Raw genomic sequence first — 16,109 nt, forward strand, 5'->3', positions numbered from 1 at the left:
CATCCTGGGCAAACTAAGGCCCGGGGGCCACATGCGGCCCGTTAAGCTTTTCAATCTGGCCCGCCGGACATTCCCAAATAATTTTTTTAGATCTTTAAAGATGGAAACTGCAGCTGCCATTATGATGTGCAGTGATGTTTTTTTAATAACCGTAAGTCTTGAACTATACAAAGTATTTCAATGGTTGGAATCTGCGCTTTTGCATGGTATACTAGTTACTATGGTCATCTAATTAGTTACTATGGTCATCTAAGTCACAGCAGCTCAGACGAGGCACCGAGCAGTGTGGGTGGGGAGCGTTTCCACAGAGTGTTTCCAGCAGTGACGTGCAGTCAGGGGAGGCAGGTGAGGCGGGGCCTCACGTGCCATCATGGAAAGAAAAAAAAATGTAAAAAGAAAAAGAAATAATTAAATTGTTATATGTATCCAGTGATTATACTATAAAGTTATTTTCCATTTAACTTCACCAGTTTTAAATCATTTTTATTCAAAATCGCTGAATTTTCACATTTTCCGTTCAAATACTGAGAAGAGACTTGCGGTGAGTCACCAACCAGTTGAGCCTCGCCATGGATTGCGCAATGACTCGGCTAACTGCTGGCCTGCTGTGCAGTGAGACCGTATTGCTATATGAATTATATTATACATTTCCATAGTTTAGTTAGCTGGGGTATATAATGTACAGTGTATTTTGTCAACAACTGTATGTGTGTAACGTATTTCTTGTGCTGGGCAATCATAAAACGGCTGCAAAAGACGCACTGTGTGAGGCTCGCAGTAATCCCGCCTCATGGTGGTAGAGGGCGGTAGTGATCCCAGGGAGCATTCTTGCGACTACTCGGCTGCAGAAGAAGTGACAACAAGCAGCAACAGTTAGCAGCGATCGTTTATTTTATTCTATTAACATGGAGGATTACATATCTAAAATAAAACAGTTTTCTAAACTGGACTTTCAATCGAAGCAGGAGGTAATAATTAAAGGATCATTTCCATCGAGACAGAGAGACTTTTAAAACTGAAGAAAGATAAGGAAGACTTCTATAAACAAGTTATCGATGCTTTTGTTCAAAAGGAGCTGCGCTTGGACTTCATTTATAAGTAAAGGTAAGACCATAATAACGTTTTTTTTAAATTAAATGTGCTTTTTTGTGTGCTACAGTTTGTATGTGTAAAGTCAAAGTTAAGTTAAAGTACCAATGATTGTCACACATACTAGGTGTGGTGAAATTTGTCCTCTGTATTTGACCCATCCCCTTGATCACCCCCTGGGAGGTGAGGGGAGCAGTGGGCAGCAGCGGCGCCGCACCGGGGAATCATTTTTGGTGATTTAACCCCCAATTCCAACCCTTGATGCTGAGTGCCAAGCAGGGAAGAATGCTGGTATGAGCTTTTAAACATAACCCGTTAACTGCTGCCAATCAAATGGTGAATAAGATACTCTTTAGGGTTCATATGTTTGTAAATCTGACTGTGATGAAGTCAGTGCCTCACCAGCCATGAACCTAACCGCACGTCACTGGTTTCCAGAGCGAGCCTGAAATGTGGGTGTCAGGGACAGGCGCGGAAGGAGATTTTTACAACAAAGTTCTAAAGCTTAGTGATGTATCAGATAGTAGGCGGGTTATTTTTTTACCCTTTGCCTTCATATTTCGCTGTGTTTTTTGCATTTTTGTTGTGTTTCGCTTGATTGTAAAATACGTCAATCGAGAGGGGGTGTGACGTTCATACAGTATGTTGTCAATATTCAGTGTTTTATCGTTCATAGTTAATATTGTAAATACCACATTCTTTATTTTCATGTACATTCTGGGTGTCTCATTCAGTAAAAAAATGTAAAATTCCATTTCTTTTTCAAAGGCGGTCTGTCATAACGTTTTTAACATTCAATCAATTGTGAGGTTTTGTATTAGTGTTCATAAAAATAGATATACCGGCTCCCAGACACATTTTTTTCTCTAAATTTGGCCCCCCGAGTCATAATAATTGCCCAGGCCTGTTCTAAAGGGTACCAGCCAGGTCCGACTGTTGGGGAAGAAAGACTGGATATTTATGGTGCGTTTCCATTCCGGGAAGTCGGGATTTCAACTGGAACGATCCTCAGGGTCGGATTTCCGACTTCTCACTATTCTCTCGCTGTAGTGGCTGCTTTCAGGAGCTCTGTGCTCTTGTGTCATCATTTTGTGTTCCTGGTGTTTCCCTCTTGTTTTCATGCGTTGCATTTTTTTTTTTTTGCCTTTTGTTTTCGGGACCCTTTGGGACTGTGCGACAAGGGGTGGCACTTTCGTGACTTTTGCGGTGCTTTTTTGTGAACTTCTGGATCTGCCTCCCGGGAGCCTTCTGGCCATGGAGACCAGCTGCTGGGTCTCTGCCACACCAGAGTCCATTTGGAGAGACTGGAGGACCTAGACGCATCCTCGCTCATCCATGCGGACTGGACACTGGCCGAGAGTTAGTGGGCGGACGAAAATATCTCGATATTTTTAGGCTATGTCACGATACACGATATATATCTCGATATTTTGCCTTAGCCTTGAATTAACACTTGATGCATATAATTACAGCAGTATGATGATTCTATGTGTCTACATTAAAACATTCTTGTTCATACTGCATTAATATATGCTCATTTTAAACTTTCATGCAGAGAGGGAAATCACAACTAAGTCAATTGACCAAAACTGTATTTATTAAACAGTTATCAAGCAGTGGCACAAACATTCATGTCATTTCCAAGACAGAACGTGCAAAATTGTCAGAGACATTTTAAAACAAGCTATTAGTGCACTTTTGTGCATGATGTCACTAAGATGACATCATGCACTAAAAATAAAAAATATACAACATAAAAAATATACAACATAAAGTTGCAAGAAACAGGTCAATAATGAATCAAGCAAAACATGTTCTAGACCAAAAATCCCTTCATATTCTCTACTGCTCACTAGTGTTACCATATCTGAGCTACTGTGTAGAAATATGGGGAAATAATTACAAAAGTACACTTCATTCATTAACGGTGTTACAAAAAAGATCAGTTAGAATAATACATCATGTCGGATATAGAGAACATACAAACCCTTTATTTATTGAATCAAAGATACTGAAATTCCACGACATAGTGAATTTGCAAACAGCTAAAATTACGCACAAAACAAACTATAACCTGCTACCCAAGAATATACAACAATTCTTCTCAACAAAAGAGGAGAAATATAATCTTAGAGAAAAACGTAATTTAAAACATTTGTTTGCACGTACAACACTTCAGTATATCAATATGTGGAATTAAATTATGGAATGGATTAAGCAAAGCAATCAAACAATGTACTAATATGATCCACTTCAAGAAACTCTTCAAACTTAAAGTGTTTACAAAGTACAAAGAAGAAGAACCATGACAAACATTCTCAATTTATTTCATCCATCCACTCATTCATTCTTAAAGTAATCTTACTTATCTCATCATATGAAATATGACTTACTTCACCAATTATTATTATTAAAGTCTTACTATTATTTATTTATGTATTTTTATTGTGATTACATATGGAGTTTATTGTGAAAAAATTGTGAACAGGAAGTGAACAAAAAGTTTTGCAACTGTTATGTAAAGAAAAGGGGTAGGATTAAATAAGCTCTGCTTCTTCCTACACCTTTTCGAACATGTTGAAAAGAGAAACTGGAAATTGTGATGTATCATGTTGTCTGCTTGCATGTTCGAAATAAACTCAAACTCAAACTCAAAACAACACTACATTTAAAGTGCACTTTATGTACAGAACGCCACTACAATTTTTCAAACAAATAAAGTGCACTTTTGTGCATGATGTCACACAAGATATTTCAAAAAGTGTCAAATAAAAATGAGCTGCATAATAGGAAATCAAATGTTGTGTGTCCTTCGCTATGTGGTAGGTTCCTGCGGACGTCATCTCCTTCCGTTGTTGACTATTTTTTGTTGATGTGAAAATGGTAGACGCCAGGCTCAATTGGGTCAGTGCTGGTTGCTTCTGCATTTTGTTGGGTGTGGCACCGGCCGGAGTTTCAAGCACTCCTTATTCTCTAGCGGGTGACTTTTCAAATGATGCTACAAATTAGTAGTGCCGCTACTTTTTGTAGCAACTTTTTTGCCGAATACTTGACATATAACGGTTGTCTGTTCAACATCTTCCCGCTTGAAGCCAAACCACCGCCAGACGATGGACCCCTGTGCTGTTTTTCTTGGGAATTCATTCTTTTTCCTCCATTTGTTATCAGATTCACATCTTTCTTTCCCACATACTACCACAGCTAACTTTACCCATTCCTCTACCTCTCTGCTCGGCGAGGGCGTATGACGTTGCACGCGCGACAGTATGTGACGTATATAAGAAGGTGCGCTTGTTTTATCTCTCTGTGAAAAGGAGAGACAAGAAAGAATGACAAAAGCCTGTAGTGTAATGCCCGCAGCTAAAAGCAACTGCGTGAGAACGTATACTCGAATACTCACGATATAGTCATTTTCTACATCGCACAGAGACAAACCCACGATATATCGAGTATATTCGATATATCGCCCAGCCCTATACTCAACCCCCATTGGTCATTCTAATAGCACTAAACTGACCAAATAAGACCATTTGAATAGCTTTTGCAAGCTATTACTATGTGTCCATTGTGTAAATAAATGTGCAAAAACAGGCCAGATGATGAACATGAACAGAATATTTGTGCAACTTATCTTCCCTCAACATTCCCCGTCCACTCCCACACATATTTTACTTGCTGCCCTTGGATGTTCTTGCCTTCTTCTAGCACATTCCCACATTCAGAGCAAGTCTTTTGACACTTGCCCTGGTCATCGCCGTTAGTTTTAGGTTACCGTGGCAGCCCCATCGGTTCAGTGATTGGCACTCTGTAAGAATGGGCCAGGACGCTTCATCCTGGACAATATTCATGACAAATTTGTGCTTTGTTTTTAAAGATGTGCTATTTAGATTTACACTGTATGAAAACTCATTATACTATTGGCTAAGTTTTGTATTCATAAATGTACATTTCTCAATACCCGACCTGTTTTTTGTGCCTTTTAAAAAATTATTAGAACGCGGCATTGCTCGGTTGGTAGAGTGGCCGTGCCAGCAACTTGAGGGTTCCAGGTTCGATTCCCGCTTCCGCCATCCCAGTCACTGTCGTTGTGTCCTCGGGCAAGACACTTTACCCACCTGCTCCCAGTGCCACCCACACTGGTTTAAATGTAACTTTAGATATTGGGTTTCACTATGTAAAGCGCTTTGAGTCACGAGAGAAAAGCGCTATATAAATATAATTCACTTCACTTCACTCTATGTTAAAATACTCTCTACCTCTAACAACCAAAAAGCTGTGAAAACGATGATGCTGTGTTCCAAATTTAAATTATTTACTGAACTTCAATCCAATCCAATCCACTTTATTTATATAGCACATTTAAACAACAAGAATTTTTCCAAAGTGCTGCACAGCCATGTTAAAAACAATATTAAAAACAATATTAAAAAAATATTATGCTCCACCAATGACTGAATAAAAACAAAAAACAAATACATATAAAACCAATATGAAAATAAATATGAAAAAAAAACTATTTTAAAGGGTAAAACCAATTAAAACAGTAAATAGAAATCAAAATTTATAAAAAAAAAAACCCACAGAGGACAACAGAGGACCGAAGACCACACAACTCACGTAGTGTTAAAAGCCAAAGAATAAAAGTGTGAGCCTATGGCTTTGCACTTTGTTACATATTGTATATATGGTAAATGGTAAATGGGTTATACTTGTATAGCGCTTTTCTACCTTCAAGGTACTCAAAGCGCTTTGACACTATTTCCACATTCACCCGTTCACACACACATTCACACACTGATAGCGGGAGCTGCCATGCAAGGCCCTAACCACGACCCATCAGGAGCAAGGGTGAAGTGTCTTGCTCAAGGACACCAATCAATCAATCAATCAATGTTTATTTATATAGCCCTAAATCACAAGTGTCTCAAAGGGCTGCACAAGCCGCAACGACATCCTCGGTTCAGGGCCCACATAAGGGCAAGGAAAAACTCACAACCCAGTGGGATGTCAATATAAATGACTATGAGAAACCTTGGAGAGGACCGCAGATGTGGGTGACCCCCCCCCCCCCATCTAGGGGAGACCGGATGCAATGGACGTCGAGTGGGTCTAGCATGATATTGGGGAAGTCCAGTCCATAGTGGATCTAACATAATAGTGAGAGCCCAGTCCATAGTGGGGCCCGCAGGAGACCATCCCGGACGGAGACGGGTCAGCAGCGCAGAGATGTCCCCAACCGATGCACAGGCGAGCGGTCCACCCCGGGTCCCGACTCAGGACAGCCAGCACTTCATCCATGGCCACCGGACCTGTGCCCCCCCCCCTTCCACAAGAGAGAGGGGGTAAGAAAAGAAAAGAAACGGCAAATCAACTGGTCTAAAAAGGGGCTCTATTTAAAGGCTAGAGCAGTTGTTCTTAACCTTGTTGGAGGTACCGAACCCCACCAGTTTCATATGCGCATTCACCTTCTTTAGTGAAAAATAAAATAAAAAATGTTTTCAAATTCAAGACAAAGTTATTTTTTTGGTAACACATTAGTATGGGGAACATATTCTAAGTAACAAAGACTTAATTTAGAGTTATTTGGACATTAGGGGAACATATTCTAAGTAACAAAGACTTAATTTAGAGTTATTTGGTTAGGGTGAGGTTCAGTGTTAGAGGGTTACGGTTATAATGAGGCCATGCCGAATAAGGCATTAATAAGTACTTAATAATGACTAGTTAAAAGCCAATATGTTACTAATTTGCATGTTAATAAGCAACTAATTAATGGTGAATATGTTCCCCATACTAAAGTGTTACCATGTTTTTTTACTGGTGCATAAAATGAGCCGTGCATGAACATCACCTTGTTCAAACAACAAAACCAACACAGTGCATGAACTCACAAAAAATGACACACCTGCAAACCAGTCTGCTGTTGCTGTATCCGTAATACGCCGATAAGGAGAAGTTTGTATTTACATGATGAGTCGGGTGTGTTTTGACCTCCTCCGGCGAACCCCTGAGGCCGACTCACCGAACCCCTAGGGTTCGATCAAACCCAGGTTAAGAACCACTGGACTAGAGTATACAAATGAGTTTTAAGATGGGACTTAAATGCTTCTACACTTAGACTTAGACAAACTTTAATGATCCACAAGGGAAATTGTTCAACACAGTAGCTCAGTTACAATGATGGAAAGTGTAAGGATGGAAAGAACAATGCAGGTATAAATAGACTAATATAGCGATAAAAAATCTAACATATATACGAATATATACATATGTGTACAGAATAATATATATACAGATATATTATATTATGTCTATAACATATATACAATACATACCAATGACCTTGTACAATATTACAGTATATACAGTATATGTGACAGCAGCAGCATAAAATAGAGAGTAGATCCAGCAGGGAATAGAAAATAGACATTAGAAACAAAGAGAAGAAGCTAACATGTCAGGTGTCAGGTAAAAGGCAGATGTCATCTATTGCTGTATGGCGAGTGATTATACAGCTGGATGGAGTGTGGAATGAGGGGGTTCTTGAATCGCACAGTGCGGGGAGGAAGTTGAAGGAGCCTGTTGGAGTATGAGCTCCGCTGTCCCTTAATTGTCAGGTGGAGTGGATGGGAAGGATTGTCCATGATGGCCAGCAGTTTGTCCAGTGTCCTTCTGTCCCTCACTGACACAAACGCCTCCAACTGCGTGCCAATAGTTTGGCCGGCTTTCCGGATCAGTTTATCAATCCGGTTTGAGTCCATTTTGTCACGGATATGACGAGGTTTTTTGATTGATTGATTGCGACTTTTATTAGTAGGTCGCACAGTGAAGTACATATTCCGTACTATTGACCACTAAATGGTAACACCCGAATAAGTTTTTCAACTTGTTTAAGTCGGGGTCCACTTAAATTGATTCATGATACAGATATATACTATCAGATATATACTATCATCATAATACAGTCGTCACACAAGATAATCACATAGAATTATTTACATTATTTACAATCAGGGGGTGTGGAGGGGGGGGCAAGCAAGTAGTGGAGAGAGAGAGCGAGAGAGAGAGAGAGAGAGAGAGAGAGAGAGAGAGAGAGAGATCAGAAGGCATAAGAAAAAGTATCTGCATTTGATTGTTTACATTTGATTATTAGCAATCCGGGGAGGGTGTTAGTTTAGGGTTGTAGCTGCCTGGAGGTGAACTTTTATTGCGGTTTTGAAGGAGGATAGAGATGCCCTTTCTTTTATACCTGTTGGGAGCGCATTCCACATTGTTGTGGCATAGAAAGAGAATGAGTTAAGACCTTTGTTAGTTCGGAATCTGGGTTTAACGTGGTTAGTGGAGCTCCCCCTGGTGTTGTGGTTATGGCGGTCATTTACGTTAAGGAAGTAGTTTGACATGTACTTCGGTATCAGGGAGGTGTAGCGGATTTTATAGACAAGGCTCAGTGCAAGTTGCAAGGTTGGCAGTGGGTGGGGATCAAACCAGGAACCCTCAGGTTGCTGGCACGGCCACTCTACCAACCGCGCCACGCCGTCCCCATATATATATATTTTGCATTCTATTTTAGTTACTTTATTGAGTTTACAACCCCCCTGGCGCTGTTTTGTACTGTTTTTTTTTAAACTTATTTTTGATTATTATTATTATTTCTCAATTTTTTGTTAATGTTGCAATTTATAAATAAAGGTTTATAAAATTAAATTAAAATAATAAAATAAAATAAAAAAGGGGTAAAAAAAATAAATAAATAAATAAAAAAGGGACAAGCGGTAGGAAAATGGATGGAAAAAAGAATGGGCCAATACTGGGTGGAACAGGCCCCGCCCCTTTAAGGAGGTACTACAACCAAAACAAGCCCGCCCACTCCTCCACTAAGGCGGACTGCGGTGAGGCAGAGCGTGGAGAGTGCCGCGACTCTCACACACGGCGGCCGCGGGAGTGAGGGCAGGGGTGGGCGAGGGCACCGCGGGCTCCGACTTCCAACCGGCGGGAGGAAGGAATAAGAAGCGGGAGGATTCAATTCACCAGGAAGACTCTGGAAATACTGGGGGGGAAAGGGAGCGCTGTGGAGAGGACGCGGGGCTCCGGGTGGCCCTGAAGTGTTTGTATGAGTTAGGCGTGTGTGTGTGAGTTAGGTGTGCGTGTGTGCGTGTGTGTGTGTGTGTGTGTGTGTGTGTGTGTGTGTGTGTGTGTGTGTGTGTGTGTGTGTGTGTGTGTGGAGCCGGTGGATGCGCAGGGGAACATGAGTATCATTCTAAAGCCAAGGTCACGCTCCACCAGCTCGCTGAAGAACACGGAAGGACTATGGTAAATAGACGGAAACCTCCTCCTTGTGCGGGCAACATTCCCGATATTCATCCTGTTTTCTGTCTATTGTTCGCCAGTCCTTCCTCCCTGATGTGGTCTTACTTCCTGCTGCTTTGCATCCAGTCAGTGTTTACTTTTCAGACTTCTTAGTTGAAATCAGCCCCTATTCTGTTTTTCCTCTTCCCACTGCACAGTACCCACTCTCCTTATTGTCGCGTTTCTACCGGCACTACTTGGTACTAGTTCTAGTACGTGGTCACCCACTGCTGGTCGTTCACTAGCGATTAAAAGAACACTTTAAAGTTCAAGTTAAAGTCCCAACGATAGTCACACACACACTAGGTGTGGTGAAATGATCCTCTGCATTTGACCCATCCCCATGTACACCCACTGGGAGGTGAGGGGAGCAGTGAGCAGCAGCGGTGGCCGCGCTCGGGAATCATTTTTGGTGATTTAACCCCCAAGTCCAACCCTTGATGCTGAGTGCCAAGCAGGGAGGCAATGGGTCCCATTTTTGTAGTCGTTGGTATGAACTCACGACTAGAGATGTCCGATAATGGCTTTTTTGCCGATATTCCGATATTGTCCAACTCTTAATTACCGATCCCGATATAAACCGATCCCGATATATACAGTCGTGGAATTAACACATTATTATGCCTAATTTTGTTGTGATGCCCCGCTGGATGCATTAAACAATGTAACAAGGTTTTCTAAAATAAATCAACTCAAGTTATGGAAAAAAAAAATGCCAACATGGCACTGCCATATTTATTATTGAAGTCACAAAGTGCATTAATTTTTTTAACATGCCTCAAAACAGCAGCTTGGAATTTGGGACATGCTCTCCCTGAGAGAGCATGAGGAGGTTGAGGTGGGCGGGGTTGGGGGGGGGGGGTTGAGGTGGGTGGGTAGTGGGGGGTGTATATTGTAGCGTTCCGGAAGAGTTAGTGCTGCAAGGGGTTATGGGTATTTGTTATGTTGTGTTTATGTTGTGTTATGGTGCGGATGTTCTCCCGAAATGTGTTTGTCATTCTTGTTTGGTGTGGGTTCACAGTGTGGCGCATATTTGTAAAAGTGTTAAAGTTGTTTATACGGCCACCCTCAGTGTGACCTGTATGGCTGTTGACCAAGTATGCAAATCCAGGTAGTACTCGGTACTATTTCTATTACCTGTTCAGTCACTGATGGGCAACCATGCTTTTTTGATGCTTTTTTGGCCTCTGATCCTGATCATATTTTTTGGGGCCTCAGATCCGATCCAATTTCCATACTTTGAGAATAGATTCTAGAACTGAAAATGTTTTTTATTAGAAAGTAAGTGAAGTAAACACAATAACACATTTTATATCGATTATCTAATTTAATTTATGTGAATGTTGTCAGTCTATCTGTGTTGGCTCTGCGATGAGGTGGCGACTTGTCCAGGGTGTACCCCGCCTTCCGCCCGAATGCAGCTGAGATAGGCTCCAGCGACCCCCCGCTACCCCAAAAGGGACAAGCGGTAGAAAATGGATGGAATTTAGAATTTGCTTGTAATGTTGTAAATCCGATTATGTAATATTATGTATTTGTGGTATCGAATGCTACAACTTTTTTTTTCTTTTTTTACTAAAATAAAGTTGCTAACACACAAAAACTAAACACAACCCAAATCGGCTCCCATTTAAATCAATTGGGTTTTGCCCTTAAAACCTTCCTCTAACCTTAAAAGTATTCCCTGAGTTTGTATACAATAACAAAAAACACCACAAAAATATTTTGTGATAATAAGAACAAGAAAAATACAAATGTCGATCTAATCACTTTAGTATTGTTTATATACTGATGCAATACTTGGTATCGATGATATTGACATCTGGATCGATCCCCGCTGCTTTACATTGAAGCGTTCTCGTGTCGTCCTGCTCGGAGTGTGTGTGTGTGTGTGTGTAGCATGCTTAGCCATTCTTTTTCCTTTAGTCCTCCAGTGATAATGATACTTGGAAGAAACGTTGTTTATTTGTAAAATTTTTAGCATGTAAACACTAGAACACAGCTGCGGTAAAGATTGGCTGGGCTCAGCAGCTCATAGGCCAATCTGCCGGTGAGTAAAAAGGGGTAATTATCAGCCCCTGATTCGATCCCATGATCGCAGTTAGGCCATCTCAAAAACTAATTCACAGCAGGGTAATGTCCAATTTTTATTTTTATTTTTTATTTTTTTGGCAGATTTGATCTGTTTATGTAATAGTTCACATTGCCCCAAAAAATTGATTTCCAAAGTGAAAATAATCTGACCCACATGCAGACATGACGTCACTCGTGCTGCAGTGTTTACAGAAGTAAACGTGGCTTCAAATTCTAGTAGGTCTCAGTCCTGCTGCATTTGGGGCAATTTCAAGGATTTTGTGCAATCAACAGCATCTGAACCGAATTATTGCTTGTAAAAGATTAAGAAGGAAGAGTATTTTGGCTGGTTGGTGGGACATGTGTGTGTCTTTGATGTCTGCTCCAAAGAACGTGTGGGCGAGCAGTCGGCGACAGGAGTGGTTGAACATTGACATTGGTTCCTAAAACATTTTATCTTTGCCTGTTTTCTGCTCATCTGTCAAATATTTATATTGTAACCATCTATTCTGTTGAAGAATTATGACACTTATTGCTATTTGTTGACATATTAGTCGGATGAACGCGACCGAAGCGTTGAAACTGCAGTCACATCGAATACATATTTGATTTATATCCACTAAGGCTGCAGCTAACGATTATTTTTCTATCGATTAATCTATAGATTATTTTTTCGATTAATCGGTTAATCTATAGATTATTTTTTCGATTCATCTATAGATTATTTTTCCTTTTACCGATTATTTTTTTTTATTCAAAATGAAGATGAAAAAATAAATGTAGGCCAGTTTTTTCAAAAGGCATGGCTTTTATTAACAAAAAAAAAACAAGTATGGCCACTCAGTCAACATTGACAACAACATGACAACATATTCTGTAACAATGTAAACATTTAAAACTTTTAACATTTAACAAAATTAAAAGTAGCTTATTTGCTTTTTAATGTGCAAATATAAAAGTAAACATCCAGTGCAAATCGTAATATTCTGCAATAGTATAAGCATTTCAAAAGTAAAAGTATTGCTTATTTTGCTTTAAAATGTGCAAAAATAAAGATAAACATCCAATACAAAAAAGTGCAAAACGAAATATTCTGTAACAACAGTGTAAACATTTCAACAAAAGTGAAAGTATTGCTTATTTGCTAAAATGTGCAAAAATAAAGATAAACATCCAATACAAAAAAGTGCCAATCTAAATATTCTGGAGCACTGTAAACATTAAGTATTGCTTTTAAAATGTGCAAAATAAACATCCAGTCCAACACAGTACACAATAACCAATTCTACTCATTCCAGTGAGTGTCTAACAGTTGTAATGAAGAAAGGTTAGCATGTCTACATGCTCTGGTTCTTTTCTTGTTTACAATATTCCCAGCAGCTGAAAATAAGCGCTCAGAAGGGGTCGATGTGGCTGGAACTGAGAGCTAATTACCGGTAGCCTTCACCTCAAGCCAGGACTGCGAGTGAGCTGAGCTCCAGTTTATATTCCTAGAAGGTCAACGGGCTCATAGTAGGGATGTGCGTATCGATCCTGTGGTATCGATATATCGATACTCACACGCTACTCATTTGGCATCACTTTTCTGAAAAAAGTATCGATATAAACCAAAAAACGGCGTGTGGGGGGTGCAAGCATCACTTTCAGATGTTTTTGATGACTTACTTAACTTACTATGTGCTGGGACACCCCTGTACCTGGCAGAGTATAGAGCTGGCCCAGTCACGTGACAGGAGACAGCGAATGAGCGTCGTCAACGTGCAACACACACACAGCCAGCCGACAGCGATGCAGCCAGGCATATCCAGTGTTGTCCAATTGTTGACTTAAAACAGGCATTGTTTTTTTGTTTTTTTAGTAATGTTTACTGAATATTTTTGTTTAAATGATTATCCTGAATTCAAATAATTTCCACACAGGGGAATTTACTGTTAGTTGAAAATTGCTTGAGTATTTAAAACAAGATAAGAAAGGGATAACATTTGGAGATTCTTCATCTTTGCATTACAGTTTTATTTTTTTCCAAGAAAATCTTGAAATATATGATTGAATGTGATTTTGGTTTTAATCTGTAACATCATTTCTTACATTTCGAAAACATTAACCTATTTCATATTTCATTAATTGCTAATTATATCACAAACTTTAAAAAATAACTGCAGGTTCTTGCGATTCGGATTTGACAGTTAATTGGAAAGCCCTAATATCTAATTATTATTATATATAATTATTATTATATATAATATTTAATTTATTTTTCATATTTATGTTATTTATTTTAATTTTACTTTTATTATATATTGACCATAATACATGTGGTATAAATGGTCTGTATTTGTCTTGTGATTTGTCTTAAATGATAACAATAGTAATAATATTTTTGACTGACAAAAATTGCCAATAAGAAATTAATGGTATCGGTATCGATGAAAAGGCAAGATAAAGTATCGGTATCGTATCGAATCCTAAAAGTGTGGTATCGCCCATCCCTAGCTCATAGTGATGTTACTAGTAGTTGACTGGGAGGTGTTTATTATCATTTGGGGAGAGTCCGCTGCCTGATGCTCACCTGCTAAACACCTATCTGCTCCACGCTGAAGCGCTGACTACATGCGCTCTGAATACACACTGCTGATTGGCTGGTAACGTTTTGAATACGCACTGCTGATTGGCTGATAACGCTTTGTATAACGCTTTGTGTGTACCAATCAGATGGTTGTGTGGGTGGGACAATGCTGCGTGCTGAGACAGAGGCAGCCGCAGAAGGAGCGAAGCAGCTTGTTAAGACTTTAGCAGCTAAAGTTAGCTTTAGCTTAGAAACTCGTTCGGTACACCTCCGTACCGAACCGAAAGCCCCGTACCGAAACGGTTCAATACAAAACACGTACCGTTACACCCCTAGCAGATACAAATGACACATTCATGTTTTTGTGTAATGATGACAACGTATACTCGCGCGGACGATTGACTAGTTGATGGTTTTCTTTTCAAATGCTCGTTCATAGCCGTTGTGCTGCTATGATAGGCCATTTTCGCTCGACACAGTGTGCATACAACAACATTATTAGGCCGTGTATTGAAATACTCCCACACTTTTGACCACTTTTGGCGTGAATTTTTCCCCCTCGCTCGCACAGTCTGCTTTGCGCTCCGCCATGACGGTAGTGTGACGTAAATATGCGACGCGTCGACGCACAAAAACGGCGTCGACGTATTTACGTAACCGATGACGTCGACGCGTCGTTTCAGCCTTAATATCCACATATGAAAGTGGCCTCAGATTTAATACATTTTTAATTGCACTGTACTATACATTTTAGGCCTGGGTGATACGGACGAAAAAGTATATCTCAATATATTTTTACTTAAAGGCCTACTGAAAGCCACTACTACCGACCACGCAGTCTGATAGTTTATATATCAATGATGAAATCTTAACATTGCAACACATGCCAATACGGCCGGGTTAACTTATAAAGTGACATTTTAAAATTCCCGGGAAATATCCGGCTGAAACATCGCGGTATGATGACGTATGCGCGTGACGAAGTCCGAGTAACGGAAGTTATGGTACCCCGTAGAATCCTATACAAAAAGCTCTGTTTTCATTTCATAATTCCACAGTTTTCTGGACATCTTTTGCAATTTTTTTAATGAACAATGAAGGCTGCAAAGAAGACAGTTGTAGGTGGGATCAGTGTATTAGCAGCGGACTACAGCAACACAACCAGGAGGACTTTGTTGGAGCGCTAGCCGCGCTAGCCGCCGACTTCACCTTGACTTCCTACGTCTCCGGGCCGCCAAACGCATCGGGTGAAGTCCTTCATCCTTCTGCCGATCGCTGTAACGCAGGTGAGCACGGGTGTTGATGAGCAAATGAGGGCTGGCTGGCGTAGGTGGAGAGCTAATGTTTTTAGCATAGCTCTGTGCAGTCTGGTTGCTAAGTTAGCTTCAATGGCGTCGTTAGCACAGCATTGTTAACCTTCGCCAGCCTGGAAAGCATTAACCGTGTATTTACATGTCCACGGTTTAATAGTATTGTTGATTTTCTATCTATACTTCCCGTCAGGGGTTTATTTCTTTTGTTTCTATATGCAGTTAAAGCAACATGCTATCACGTTAGCTCGTAGCTAAAGCATTTCGCCGATGTATTGTCGTGGAGATAAAAGGCACTGAATGTCCATTTCGCGTTCTCGACTCTCATTTTCAAGAGGATATAGTATCCGAGGTGGTTTAAAATACAAATCTGTGATCTACAATAGAAAAAGGAGAGTGTGGAATCCAATGAGCCAGCTTGTACCTAAGTTACGGTCAGAGCGAAAAAAGATACGTCCATCGCTGCCTCTCAAGTCATTCACTGTAACGTTCCTCATCTACGAATCTTTCATCCTCGCTCAAATTAATGGGGTAATCATCACTTTCTCGGTCCGAATCTCTCTCGCTCCATTGTAAACAACGGGGAATTGTGAGGGATCCTAGCTCCTGTGACGTCACGCTACTTCCGGTACAGGCAAGGCTTTTTTTATCAGCGAGCAAAAGTTGCGAACTTTATCGTCGATTTTCTCTACTAAATCCTTTCAGCAAAAATATGGCAATATCGC

General features: G+C 40.3%; 1 protein-coding gene across 4 annotated transcripts in view; it reads left to right on the forward strand.

Moving 5' to 3' along the window:
* The window catches only part of pde4d (phosphodiesterase 4D, cAMP-specific), a 422,736-nt gene that overhangs the window by 335,297 nt on the left and 71,330 nt on the right, over window positions 1-16,109 (forward strand). Inside the window, exon 1 of one of the 4 annotated variants that reach the window (XM_062025753.1) lies at window positions 8,512-9,399. The exons of the other annotated variants lie outside the window; for them this stretch is intronic. Coding sequence (XP_061881737.1) covers window positions 9,335-9,399 — 65 coding nt within the window. The 5' untranslated portion in view covers window positions 8,512-9,334. Of the gene's footprint in view, window positions 1-8,511; window positions 9,400-16,109 lie in introns of those variants that run through there. 4 annotated transcript variants of the gene reach the window in all.

The sequence above is a fragment of the Entelurus aequoreus genome, linkage group LG17 (assembly GCF_033978785.1).
Source record: "Entelurus aequoreus isolate RoL-2023_Sb linkage group LG17, RoL_Eaeq_v1.1, whole genome shotgun sequence".
Classification (NCBI taxonomy): Eukaryota; Metazoa; Chordata; class Actinopteri; order Syngnathiformes; family Syngnathidae; genus Entelurus; species Entelurus aequoreus.